We start from the raw sequence: 13,016 nt of genomic DNA, 5'->3' as shown, positions 1-13,016 counted from the left end.
TATTTTTCAATTCCAATTTACTTAAGCATACTTTAAACATTTGTTAACTTAAATATCAGAATTCCTTGCAAGTATTTTCTACTATCGTCCAGACGAGGACGTTGGACGATTCACTATTCCGGCAAATAAGTCGAATCCTTCACTCAAAAGAGTTTGGACCTTATATATAGGCCCAAATTCATCTTGAGAATAATCTGATTTGGATTAAAAAAAAATCTACGTGATCCAATTTATGCACACTCTTAAATTGCAGATAAATGTGTTCGATGGAGGCTATGACATAATCAATTATAAATATTTATTAATGTATATAAATGCATTTTAAATTGAGGTTAAAAAAATAAATTAAAATTCCTTCCCTTTTAGAGAAATTAAAATAATTCAGCTTTAATATTTAAACTTTTTCACTGGAATCCTTTAAAAATTTCTTTCTAATAAATATCCAAACAAACTATTTTGTCGATATAAATACTCTCTAAAATTACTTTTCTACCTTTAATTATCCTGTCTAAACACACGCTAATGTTATTTAACGAAAATGGAAAAATAACCATTTGTACCCATAAACTTTACGAATGCTGACAAAAGTATCCATTAAAAAAGAAAACTAATGTTGTATCATCAAAGATGGATTTTGTACGACAAAAGTACTAAAATCCTAAATTTATGTTGATTTTTTAATAAAATTCCAGAATTATCCCTACCATTATCTTCAACCCCTCCTCTCTTCTTTCCCAAATCTCAAACACCTCCATTGCCTAAAAACTCTAATCTCAATACCTGAAAATCCCAAATTACCATTTTCTTAACCCTAATCTCAATATCCCTTTCAGCAAATTTCAACCCTCTCTTTATTCTTTTCATCAATTTTACCACCTCCTTCACCAACACCATCATCACCGCCACCGTCACTAACCGTCAGCCTCATCTTCCTCCTTCTCCACTGTCACAGCTATAAACAACAACTTCACTCTAACTTTTAATTTTACTTCTCATCATCACTTCTCTGATCTCAAATTCTATCAACACTCTATTACTGCCATTACCATCACCACCCTTCCTCCATCACTTTCAATATAATGTTAGAAGGAGAAGCACCTTTGGATGCTAAAAATTGAAACTTTGGCAAGATCGCTTTGGTGGGGTCGCATGTGAGTAACACAGGAATCTTGCACGTGATGGTGGTGATTTGGGAGAGTGAGAAAGTTCAATTTCGTTAATTATATAATAAATTTGTAATTTGTACTGTTGTAAATATAGAATCTTTTTCCATGGAGTCCATGAGGTTGAAGTGGACCTAGGAGGAGTTGAATCGCACCACAGGACCTTGCGCACTGGTTTTGGTTTAGTCTCACTTCCGGAACTTCTCCATCTAGCATTGCATGGGAACAGATGGATTGCCTGATTGCCTTGTTGTCGTCTTTGTCATCGTCAGCATAGAAAGATGGCGGCAGTGGTGGTTAGTAGAGTAGTAGAGAATAGAAGATGGTTAAGGTAGTGGTAATGGAGGTGTTTGAGATTTGGGAAAGAAGAGATGAGGGATTGAAGATAAAGGACGAGATAATTTTGAAATTTTATTAAAAAGTCAACATAAATTTAAGATTTGAGTATTTTTGTCGTACCGAATTCATCTTTAATGGATACAACGTTAGTTTTCTTTTTTAATGGGTATTTTTTCGTAAAGTTCATGGTACAAATGGTTGTTTTTCCAACGAAAATACAACAAGTCTACAAGGATTTTGAGAAACCAAAATAATATTTCAACATAGAAGATTATATAGATCAATATATGTGTAAGAGGTCTATTGAACTTTAAAGAAAACAGAGGCCACGGTCTCCTTCCCTTCTCGCTGCTGTCAATATATATATATATATATATTATATTCTTTTTTGCATCCATATTTCCTCTAAATTTTCTTTATTTTTTCTCTTCCTTCTTTTTGCCTTCGTCATCTTCCTCTGTCTCAGTAGTGGCAAAAAATTGAAGCTTGAATAACAAAAGGTTCAGGTGCCAATAAATGAAGGTTGTTGTTGCCTTGAATATTTTATAAGAAACCATTTCTTATTGTTGTTAGGGTTGCCAATTAAAATTTCAAGTGATGATGCTAGAAAAATTGAAGTTTTGAAATGTCCTAGAAAGTGATTCGTTTATCTTTTTTTTTCCTCCATGAAATTAGCTTGTGAATAGTAACAACAGAAAGTAATTGATATTATGGTGTGGATTTTATGGAGTTTCGAGTAAATTTGATATGCATCTCATTCTCATATAAGATTGATACTACTCTCCCATTGATTACAATAATTTTATTAGAAAAATATATGATTTGCTTAGAAAAACATACATATATCAAAAGATAAGGCTACAATAAGTGGAGCAGAAAATAGGTCATGATTCCATATACTATCATTTATTAATTTATTTTATTTTATTTATCTTTTTCTCATGGCCATTCCCGGTCCTAATAATTATCTCAAAATGACAACTAGGCTCTTAAAAAAAAAAAAAAAGACACCCAATCCGGTTATTGATATTTTTCTTTTGGGAGTGATTAGTCCTGTACAAAAAAACCAACACTGATTTTTTTTGGTACAAGGGCTAATCAGTCGCATAAAAGTAAAACTCAGGATTCGGATTAGGTATTTTTTTTGTCAACGGCCTCGTTATCTTTTGAGATAATCGTCAGATGCTGTTTTGAGTTTGTCTCATTTTTTCATTTGATTGGCATTAATCGACTCGTCACTTCTTCAAAGAATCACACTTGGAAACTTGCAAGATCCATAACCTTCAAACATGACCAAACAGACAAACAAATGCACACAAAGTAAGAGTCAACCCAAATGGCCAAATTGATGAACAAATTTCTCACTTCAACTTTTAGAAGTGGAGGGAGAGTACCACGTTTTTGCAAAAATAATATAAGCTTCATCGTAAATCCGTAATATAAAATACTATGTGCATCTTAGCAAATTAATTTCCTTTCAAGAAGAGATAAAATTTGGAGAAAATAAACAATGAATGAAATGAAAAGCTTACTTGGATCCTTTGAGGTAGCTTCAGCTAAACCATTGAAATTACAAGTTCCACCAATAGACCTGAACTGTGCCCAATAAGAACTAAACGCATAGTTAGCATGCCCAACTACACTGTTCGGTTCAAAACATAATTGTCCACGTTGGATCGGATCACAGGTTCCGTTCCCTTGGGAGCAAGCGTATGATAGCGCCGCCGCTACTAAGCTCACGTTCGCTCCCTCCGCCACCACACACCACGCCTTCCCTTTGTAATCCTCCGCTGGCGGCAGCGCTGGAAATTCTGACTCCGGCGTCTTTCCAGAAAGGTCAATTTCGTAAATTCCAGATCCATTCGGATACAATAACCCAAAATGACGTTCTGTGCCTAATCCTGGTTTTAAATTCTCGTTATACAACGCAAATATAAACGATGGAAGACTCCAACCCGGTCGAGCCGGAGTCCCAACCGTCGGCTTTTTCGTCACTTTCTTCACAAAATTCCGGTTATACGTGGCAGCATTGTGAATATTCGCTCCAATTTGGTCCAAGTTTCCTCCGTTGGGCCAACCCGTTTCAGCAATAAATATCCGAATATCCGGGTACCCGATTCGGTTCATTGCAAAATAAACCGCGTCCACCATCTGATCAAACAAATTATGGTAAACCAAACCCGTACCCGAGTCCGTTACCGTTATGGTCTTGGACTCAAATAGCGCGTAATTAAGGTCAATGTTTTTAGGGTCCGAGGACCACGCGAAAAACGGGTACACATCCAAGAAGAAAAACGATTTGGTTTTGGACAAACATTTCAGCATCGGCTTCATGACGCGAAACGCAATGTCGTTTCTGAATGTGCCATTTGAAGGTGGAAACGACGATTCCAGCACGTCCAGGGCACAGGGCGTTCCAACCTTCACCTTGTGCAAACGGAACGTTGTTAGGGAGGTTTTGATCCTCTGCATCGCGGGAACGATGTGGTGCCACGTGTCAGGTGACGTGGAGCTGATGAGTTCGTTTCCGACGAGGAGGTATCGGATTAGGGTTTTGTGGTAGAAAGGTGCGACGTTGGATTGGACCCATTGGTCTGAGAGTGTTTGGTTTGTTGAGATTTTTGAGACGAGTTCGTTTGGCACCATGATTGAAACTTGGAGGTTCGTGTTTTCTAGGGATTTTAGGATCAATGGATTCGTATCATAGATTTTGACGCGTTTGGCTTTTAGGGATTTGATTAGGTTTATTGAGGTTTTTGGAGGTGGAAGATTGTTGCCCAATTGACCGTAGTTGATTCCAGGTTGACCTGAGATTTTTGCACCTGTGAAAGAAATTAAAATGATCCAAAAGAAAAATAATTCAGATTAATAATTTAATAGGACTTAGGGGGAGTAGAGTACTAGAGTAGCTTACTGGATATGGAGAAGAATGAAAGGGAGATTATTAATAGAGAAACTGTAATGATAGTAGCCATCGGTTTCAGCTTGATGATGTGTATATTTATGTATGATTATTGTTTTTGTATTTGTGTGTGTAACATTGAGATGGAAGGTGTGAAGAAGGCGAAATTGAAATCTGGAGTTGTGGGAAGAGGAGAAGAATGTTTACTGACTTGTGCTAGTTGCTCTCTTGAATATAATATTCCTTTGGGAGGTGGTGTAGGGTCTATTGAGTATTGACTATTGATTACTGATTGTGATTGAGTCAATGATGATGATGATAGATTGATAATTGGTTCATAACAGCATAAGCAGGCTTCCATGTTCCAATTATAAAAGAATGAAATGAAGGCAAGGTGTGTTACTAGAAATCAAATTATCTTAGAGTTAGGAGTCGATATGGATGACTCAGAAAGAAGAGGCACGTGGTTGACTCACTATGCTGCACGAATGAAGCATTGACGTTGACTCCATAGTACAATTAGTATTTAATTACTATGCTTGCACTCAGATAAACACCTTAAATAGACTCTTTCTTCTAAGCAAATAGCCAAATAAGCAATGCACATGGTGTGAGCATATTCACATGCTCCATGAGTGACCATGACCACGAGCACCCATTGTACAGTAATGTCTTTCTATGTTCAAGTCAAGTAACGAGAGATTCTTGCTTTTTTTTTTCATAAAGGAAATAATTTTTAGTATCCCATGTTATTTAATTAATTAATAACAGTAGAAAAGAGAAGTGACCGTGAATATAACCCTTTACAGAGTAGAAACTTTAAGGCAAATGTTGTTTCAGACTCTATTATAAATGTCAAAATGTAAGAGACAATGAATTGAAGAACTGGTTTAACGAACAACGGCTCCAAACAACAATAATAATGACAATTAACCTAGACAATTCATTAATTTTAGATGATTGAAAACAATAAAGAATGTGAAACGGATAGCTCATAAATTATAGTTTTCATAAATTTAAAGAACACTAAATGCAACCATATACCAATCATTTCCTCATATTCATATGTATTGTGAACTCCTGTTAATTTTCTAAATTTCCTATACTTTTTTCATAAATAAGAATGAAATTGCATATAGTACGTGTTAATAAACTACTCAATATTAAGAAAGGCAAGATTGGAAGATCATTGCTTACATGGAACAAGCGAACATCTACCTTTCAGTTTGAAAGAAATAATAAGAAAAATAACATTCCAATAAAAAAGTTACACATGATTCTTGGAAAAAAAAATGGATTGTGCATAATAGGCCATCAATTCAGATGCATTGAACATTTAAAGGTTTTTTATACAATTGCAGCAGAAGAGATGAAGAAACCACGCTAATAGAAGAAGCAGCCATGCAAGCACCGGCCAGCCATGGGGGCAATCTGATTCCGGTAAAGGGGTATAAGACACCGGCAGCAACCGGCATGCCTAGAATGTTATAGCCGAGAGCCCAGATATAGTTGAGGCGGATACGCGACATGGTCTTTCTGGAAAGATCTATGGCTGTGATCACATCTTCCAAGCTGTTTTTCACAAGCACTATATCAGCTGCTTCTATAGCTACATCAGTTCCAGCACCTATTGCCATACCAACATCAGCAGCAACCAAGGCCGGCGAGTCATTTATTCCATCACCCACCATTGCCACAGTCATCCCTTTCATCTGCATCGATTTCAGTATGAAAACTCAGACAATCATCACATATTTTCTGAGTAAAGTAACAATTACATAATGAAGATTTTGGCTTCGGACAAATTAATCCCTAAAGAAAAAAAAGTACTAATTTGGTCTTCCAAAATAACAAACACTGGACAATGATATTCTTCTATCGATTTATTAACTAAAATCTAACAGTGATACTTATATGTACTGTTAATTACTTTGACATATCTATCTATGAAAGATAGTCATGTAGATAACAACTTTTAGAGCGAAACTTCACTTATTTTGATAGAATTTGTGATAGATAGAGAGCAGTTGATAAAAGATATATGGAAATTCAAAATATAATAAATATTTCACTGTCCAAAACTACATCGTTTTCTTGCTCATGTAATAGTAACGAGACATGTACTAATGTAAATAATAAAATACATGGACAATTCAGTTTCGTTTCGCATTATTTATTGACAGAAGGACATACATGTCCACTGTTTACTATCTTGAAGGACCTAATTGATACCTTTTTTTTTCAAGGACAAATTAATCCAACGTATGGTCACTTTAGACTTTTTCTTTTTACAATCTCTGATATAGACCCCCATATATCATTTTGTAACTCAAATTTGCCTTTTACACCATAAGTTTTTCGGATCCATTTTAAAAGACTGTTTTAGCAAGCTTTTTTTTAAAGCATTAGAGGTTATGACAAAACAAGGCTTACCTGTAACTCTTTCACCTTATCAGCTTTCCCTAGTGGATCTGTCTCGGCGAAGACCTCATCAATACCAACTTCGTTTGCAATAGCAGTTGCAGTAGCAAGGTTATCACCGGTTGCTATGATGCTTGAAATGCCCATGGAGTGGAGAAAAGATATGACACGCTTAGCTTCGGGCTTTAATGGATCAGTTACAGAGTATGCTCCAGCAATCTTCCCGTCGATCGAAACCAGAACACAAGTTCTCGCTAGAATTTCATTCTCAGACATGTACCTCTCAACCTCGGAACTCAGTGGAACATTACAAGCATGCATAAGTCTCTTGTTTCCAACTAGAACTGTTCTTTCACCAACTTTTCCACTCACACCAGCTCCCACTTGCACCTCAAAGTCCTTCACATCTGGCACTTCCTCATCGTTGGAACCAAATTTCTTGCGCAGCTTCTTTGCATGTTTAACAACAGCTTTTGCTAGTGGGTGCTCACTACTTGACTGAAAAGTTGTAGAAAGAGTTAGTTGAGAAATTATGGATAAATAAAATTGAAGTTCTTTAAATTAGAAAAACTCCACTATAAACAAAAATTGCTCTCCTTTTTTGTCACAGTAAATGTGTGAAAATTAAAAATGCAGCAGCAAAGTCTGAAAATCATGGACAGTTACAAACTTACAATATTTTCAAGCTAATTAAATGAAACATAAATGGTATTGAAACCAAATTTTCTTCGATGGAAAATATATTCTGATTGTTGGTAAATAAACTAAGCTTATCAATAAACTATGAGCAACTTGAAGGATTCAAGTTAAATTAAATGCTAGGTTCCAAGAAGCATAAAAAGAACATAAGAATAGTCAAAGAAAGTTATAAAATTTTATTACAACTCCAACTTGATAAGAATGGAACAACCGGACAAGGTAACTGACTAGAAGAATCAATAGTCATCATAAATCTCTGCTCAGTTTGTTGCACTGTCATAGGTTGTGTTAGGCATTAAGCAATGTTATATTGTAGTATTTTGTTCTACATGTTTGCCTATAAATAAAGGCACGTGTGTGCTGAATAATTCAAGTAAAGCACAATGAAGATATTAGTTGACTGGAAAAGTTTTCACTTCCTCTTTTTTTGTGTGTTATGTTACCATCGAGAGAAAATTATGAGAGTTTCTTGTGTGTCAGAAGATCCTAGGCAAATTAATTTGTGAGTTTGACCTTACGTTAATTCTTCTTTATTAATTAGTATTCAACATCTTTTCAGCTTACAGGATCCAACAATGTTCAACAGAATAAATTTATATCAATTATTCAGATTTCCAAATTAGTATAGTATGCAGCACATAAGAAAAAAAAAGGAAAATAATTACCTCCACTGCTATTGTCATGTCATAAAATTCTTCCATAGTAAAATCAGAAAACAGTACTGCACTAACTACCACCGGCTTTCCAACGGTTAGTGTCCCGGTCTTATCAAACACAACAACTTTTACCTGCATCAGGAAAACAAAACAAGCTCCTATCAGAATTGGCAGCGAAAGAATGAGGGATATCTATCGGAATATGTAGCATACTTGTGTCAAATAACACGAGATAAGATATGCTAGAAACTAGATTATGCCAAACATCAATACTAGAGATATAATGAAATGATATCTGATATGAATAGTGCCTACAAAATTAGCAGGTCAAAAATAAAATAAAAAAAAAAAGTAAAAATACGCCTTCCATGATGATTTTTAATGCTATAATTTCTCAGCAGAGAAGTGGAATCCTTACATAAATTACCAGAGAAGAAGACATTATAGCTTTAGCATTAGCAACAACCAGCTAGTAAAGGATATAAGCAATGACCAAATGTTTTTCCTTAGTCATCAAATATCCCAATTCCAATGTATTTATCATGATCATTTCAATCAAAGGAAAACAGATGGACAATTGTCGCATAGCAACAACCACCTAGAAAAGGATACCAGCAATCGCAAAAGATCACATCTGTTTTACAATTATGTACAGTGAATCAAGGTTTTATTTTGAACCCTTGTTGCAAATGGAAGGAAAGTTTACCTGCTAAAGCACAACTAAACAGGTATCGAGTAACACGAATAGAGAGTTTCATTACCTTGTGTGCCTTTTCCAATGCATCTCCACCCTTGATGAGAACACCTTGAGAAGCACCCATGCCTGAAGCAACCATGACTGCAGTTGGTGTTGCTAGACCCAAAGCACAAGGGCAAGCAACAACTAGTACAGAAATAGCAAATTGCAGAGCAAGTTCAAATGCATTCATTGCTTTTGGTATCCAATGCCTAGGGTATAAACCAACTTCCCCAGGAACAAACCATCCCATCCAAGTTAAAAATGCTGCAACAACCACCTAAGGATGCAACATAAGTACAAGAAGCATCCCATGGATAAAATATCATTTAAATGCTAACATCAATTAAGCAATTACATAAGAATTTATCAGCCCTTTTTTGCAGTCCAGTGGAATTAGCAATTAAACAAAAAGATAACGTAAGAAACATAATCACAGGATGATAGCATGTCTCAAAATGCTTTATGCTTCAGTATTTGACAGAATCCTTGAAACAAAGGTTACATTTCATAGCGATGATTATTTCATACACTTGATAAACAGAAAGTAAAGAAAGGGAACCCCTTTTCAGATTTTTTTTAAATAAAAAAAATATAAAATAAAGTAAAATGGGAGGAGAAATTTTGAACAAAACCTGAAGGGATATTTATTACATTAAGCCTCAACATATGAATAAAACCTTTTCTAATAATGATGAAAACTTAGAAGGATTTAGTTAAGGAAAGACACTCACTAATGGAACAAAAACCCTTGAAATGTGGTCTGCGAGTTTTTGAACTGGTGCCTTAGCTAGTTGAGCGGTTTCTACAAGCTGAACAATTTGAGAAAGTGCAGTATCTGATCCAACATGTGTAGCCTTAATCAGTAAGCAGCCATTCTCATTGATTGTTCCACCAATAACCTGCTCAGCAAATTTCAAGAAATTAAAAATGTTTCACTAATTTAAAAGTACTGGAAGTTTGATTAAAATAATCAAAGATGCTTGTTTCTCTACAGAATGATATCAACCGCCAGAATCCAATGAATATTAAATAAGCTTATCAGTAAACACATCACAGAGTGCATACACTCAGGTTTAGTTGCCTATCTTTCTTGAAACTTTCATCAAACGATTTCAACATTCAACCTCCATGTATGTTTTTGTCATTTCCCCCTAATTTATTGGGCAGATTTTGCCATCATACTGAAAAAGAGTCATACCATATGAATAATACCTTGTCACCAGGACTTTTATCAACAGGTTTTGCCTCCCCGGTAATCATACTTTCATTTACATAGCTTTGCCCTTTTATAACAACACCATCAATAGGAATTTTGGCCCCAGGAACAATCTTAAGTATGTCACCCTTTTGTATTAGTTGAGTGTCAATTTCTGTCTCTGAGATAACATTTTCATCAGCATCCATGTCCACCAGATAAGCTTTATCAGGAACAAGTTGTGTCAGCTTTCCTAAAGCATCTGAGGTTTTCCCTTTAGCCAAATTCTCCAAATATTTCCCTAACAGAATAAAGGATATCAACATGGAACTGGTCTCAAAGAAATCTTGTCCTTGAAAAGTATCTGAAGTCAGTGCTTTTATTAAAATGTATACGGAGTAAAAATAAGCAGCATTAGTTCCTAATGCAACCAGCACATCCATGTTAGCAGATCTTCGCCTCAGTGCATGATATGATCCTACATAAAACCTAACAAGAGCTGCCGTAGTTAAATGATTGTAAAAAAAGAAAAAAAAAATCTCCATTTAGTCCAAACAGTTGAAAAAAAACTATTATGGCTAATAAATAGCATCAAAAGCAAGAAATAGAATTAAACAATTAATCATATATTAGTATTACCTTTTGCCAACTATGAACTGCACCGGTGTACTAAGAATCCATCTCAGAAACAGCCCAAGGGTTAGCATATGGTGGATCTTATAGTTCAACCAGTTTCCATAGGGAGGAAGCATGGGAAGCACCATGGCAAATACAAACACAGGAACCGAAAATAAGCAGCTGAACAAAAATTGGTCCCTATACCTACGAATTTCATCCACCTTATCCCTTTCTCTTTTTCCTGAAGTAGTGTGCAAGGATGCCTGGTACATCTTGGTGCCAGAGCTAGCTGTCTGAATAAAGTGAATGAGAGATCTTGGACCCGTAATATCCGGTTCATAGTTAACTGTTACTATATGTTCTGTCAAATTGAATTCAACATGATTCACACCTGCTGCGAACTCAAGCGAAGACATCACAATATTTACATCTTCAAGAGAATCAACCCCTTCTAGTTTTAGATGCACTTTGTTCACATCATTAGCAGAGCTAATAAGTTCTGCTCCGAAACCAGCATCTTCTATAGCTTCAATTATCTTGTTTGCATCGGCGAGGTTAGGATCAAAGTACACTTTGGCCTCCTCTAAAGCTAGACCTACAGTTGCCTTTTTCACTCCATCAATCATCCGAAGTGCATTCTCAACAGACTCAGAGCAGCTTGTGCAGGCCATCCCTTTAATCCTTACTCGGCATACCGATATTTCTTGCTCCTGTAGCTCATCAACTCCAAAGCCACTGTCTTCTATTGCTTCTTTTATGTTTTTCGCCTAAAATGAAGTTAGATCGCAAATGTTTATTTATTCCAAGACAATAGGTACTACTAAATTTTTTTCCCACCTTACTTCTGTTATTTATTTATAATTACATCCACTAGTTCAGAGAGTTTTTCTTAACGAAAGCTTAAAACTCAGCACAATGATCCTTTTTCTAAAACTTTCATAAACAGAGGTTACTTGTGTTTTTTTTTTTTTCCTTGCATGAGAATTCTTGGTATCAGAAAAATATTATAAAGCTGATTACAGTGACATAATTTCAGAAGGGTGACTTACAGTGATAAATTTTGGAGAATATTTTATTATAGCTCGGCCGTCAAGTGGCGACACCATGATGCTGTTTACTCCATGGAGGTCCTTAATTGCAGATTCAACAGAATTTACACACGATGCACACTTGATGTCACCTATTTGAAACATAACCGTCCTTACTGCGGCATCTTCTGGTGAAGTCTGCAACAGAGGAATCTTAAGATCGCTATTAGCTTCCATTTCTAATCCTGCAAAAAAAAGAGTTCAAAATTCAAATAAATATGTGAAAAGCAAACAAAGCCATAGCAAAATGAATAGTAACAACTTAAACCCCGAGAATTAACCCAAAAGAAAAAAAATACTCGAACCAAAATATAATTTCCCACTATATATTTCTTTTTCTTTTAAATTAGCAGTTACTCCAATTATTACATATCTCAAGAATATGGTCTCTAGATGATTTATAAGTGCGATACAACCCTCACCCTTTGCGCTAGCTTTTGGAATTAAGTTAGACTCACTCAATCTCAATTCTAATATAGTATCAAAATCTATCTAATCCAATGTTTTTGGACCATCCACGTTCAAATGTTCACGCTTCAGATAATCATTTCTGGGCACGAAGGTGTATTACAAGGGCAACCCTCACCCTTGAGCTAGCATTGGGGTTGAATAGACCCATTCAATCTTAATTTTAATACCAATCACAGTTTAGAAGAAAGAGGGGAAAAAAAAGCAAATTCATACAGCAGAAATCTATGTTGGCAATTTTAACAATTAAGATTGCACCAATTGAAGAAACGTACATGCAAAACTGTAAGTGGAGAAGCACAGCACTAACAGCAGAGTCTTTGGAATCAACGTTAAGAACGTGTGATGAATGAAAATAGAACGCGTAAGAAATAAGACTAAAGAAGAATAAAAAGAAAAAAAGAAAAAAGGTGTGAGAGATTCTAGGGTTACAAAAAGAGTTGAAGGAAGTTGAGTTGAGATGGTAAACAAAGAAAGATTTTGGAAGATTGTCCGGTTTAGTGTCATAGTGACGTGGTTTGGGTTTGCCGCTTTTTGTATGTTAGTGGTGTGGTACTTCGAGGAGAGACTGTTTCTTTTAAATTTTTGAATTTGTTAACGAGTAACGACCTCTTCGCTTCCCACCAACACTTGATTTTTTAATTCTTTTAATTATTCTATCTGTAGATGTTACCTATGTTGTTGTTTTTTATTTTTATTTTTTTTTTAAATTAGGAGTAAAGCTTGAA

At 35.4% G+C, this 13,016-nt stretch overlaps 2 protein-coding genes across 4 annotated transcripts; both read right to left on the bottom strand.

Moving 5' to 3' along the window:
• Positions 1–2,232: 2,232 nt before the first annotated feature.
• On the bottom strand, positions 2,233–4,788 carry LOC112710301 (probable glucan endo-1,3-beta-glucosidase A6). The gene is made up of 3 exons (XM_025762465.3): positions 4,417–4,788; positions 3,035–4,324; positions 2,233–2,783 (listed from the first exon to the last, which is right to left on the bottom strand). Exons 1-3 carry the CDS (start codon positions 4,475–4,477, stop codon positions 2,746–2,748), a joined length of 1,389 nt encoding a protein of 462 aa, XP_025618250.1. The 5' UTR covers positions 4,478–4,788; the 3' UTR covers positions 2,233–2,745.
• Positions 4,789–5,491: 703 nt separating this feature from the next.
• Positions 5,492–12,916, bottom strand: LOC112710300 (copper-transporting ATPase HMA4). 3 transcript variants are annotated; one of them, XM_025762463.3, is made up of 9 exons: positions 12,564–12,916; positions 11,782–12,005; positions 10,754–11,499; positions 10,132–10,603; positions 9,651–9,818; positions 8,942–9,196; positions 8,190–8,312; positions 6,838–7,323; positions 5,492–6,116 (listed from the first exon to the last, which is right to left on the bottom strand). In XM_025762463.3, the coding sequence occupies exons 2-9, from the start codon at positions 11,995–11,997 to the stop codon at positions 5,724–5,726; spliced, it is 2,859 nt and encodes a 952-aa protein (XP_025618248.1). In that variant the 5' UTR covers positions 11,998–12,005; positions 12,564–12,916; the 3' UTR covers positions 5,492–5,723. The 3 variants fall into 3 exon arrangements, with proteins under 3 accessions (XP_025618248.1, XP_025618249.1, XP_029144725.1); XM_025762464.3 differs by lacking the exon at positions 12,564–12,916 and adding an exon at positions 12,243–12,544; XM_029288892.2 differs by lacking the exon at positions 12,564–12,916 and adding an exon at positions 12,279–12,298.
• Between the last annotated feature and the right edge of the window lie 100 nt (positions 12,917–13,016).

Source organism: Arachis hypogaea, chromosome 9, assembly GCF_003086295.3.
Source record: "Arachis hypogaea cultivar Tifrunner chromosome 9, arahy.Tifrunner.gnm2.J5K5, whole genome shotgun sequence".
Lineage (NCBI taxonomy): Eukaryota > Viridiplantae > Streptophyta > Magnoliopsida > Fabales > Fabaceae > Arachis > Arachis hypogaea.
This window is presented reverse-complemented; position numbering and strand designations above follow the sequence as displayed.

Excerpts from the sequence above, each read along its gene's own strand:
- LOC112710300 (XM_025762463.3), bottom strand. The coding sequence starts at position 11,997 with ATGGAAGCTAATAGCGATCTTAAGATTCCTCTGTTGCAGACTTCACCA. Across the intron at positions 9,819-10,131 it reads ATAAAAGTCCTGGTGACAAG|GTTATTGGTGGAACAATCAA; the intron begins GTATTATTCATA and ends TTTGCTGAGCAG. Across the intron at positions 8,313-8,941 it reads CATTGGAAAAGGCACACAAG|GTAAAAGTTGTTGTGTTTGA; the intron begins GTAATGAAACTC and ends TTCCTGATGCAG.
- LOC112710301 (XM_025762465.3), bottom strand. The coding sequence starts at position 4,477 with ATGGCTACTATCATTACAGTTTCTCTATTAATAATCTCCCTTTCATTC. Across the intron at positions 4,325-4,416 it reads TTCATTCTTCTCCATATCCA|GTGCAAAAATCTCAGGTCAA; the intron begins GTAAGCTACTCT and ends TTTCTTTCACAG. Across the intron at positions 2,784-3,034 it reads AGCTACCTCAAAGGATCCAA|GTTATGGATCTTGCAAGTTT; the intron begins GTAAGCTTTTCA and ends TCATGTTTGAAG.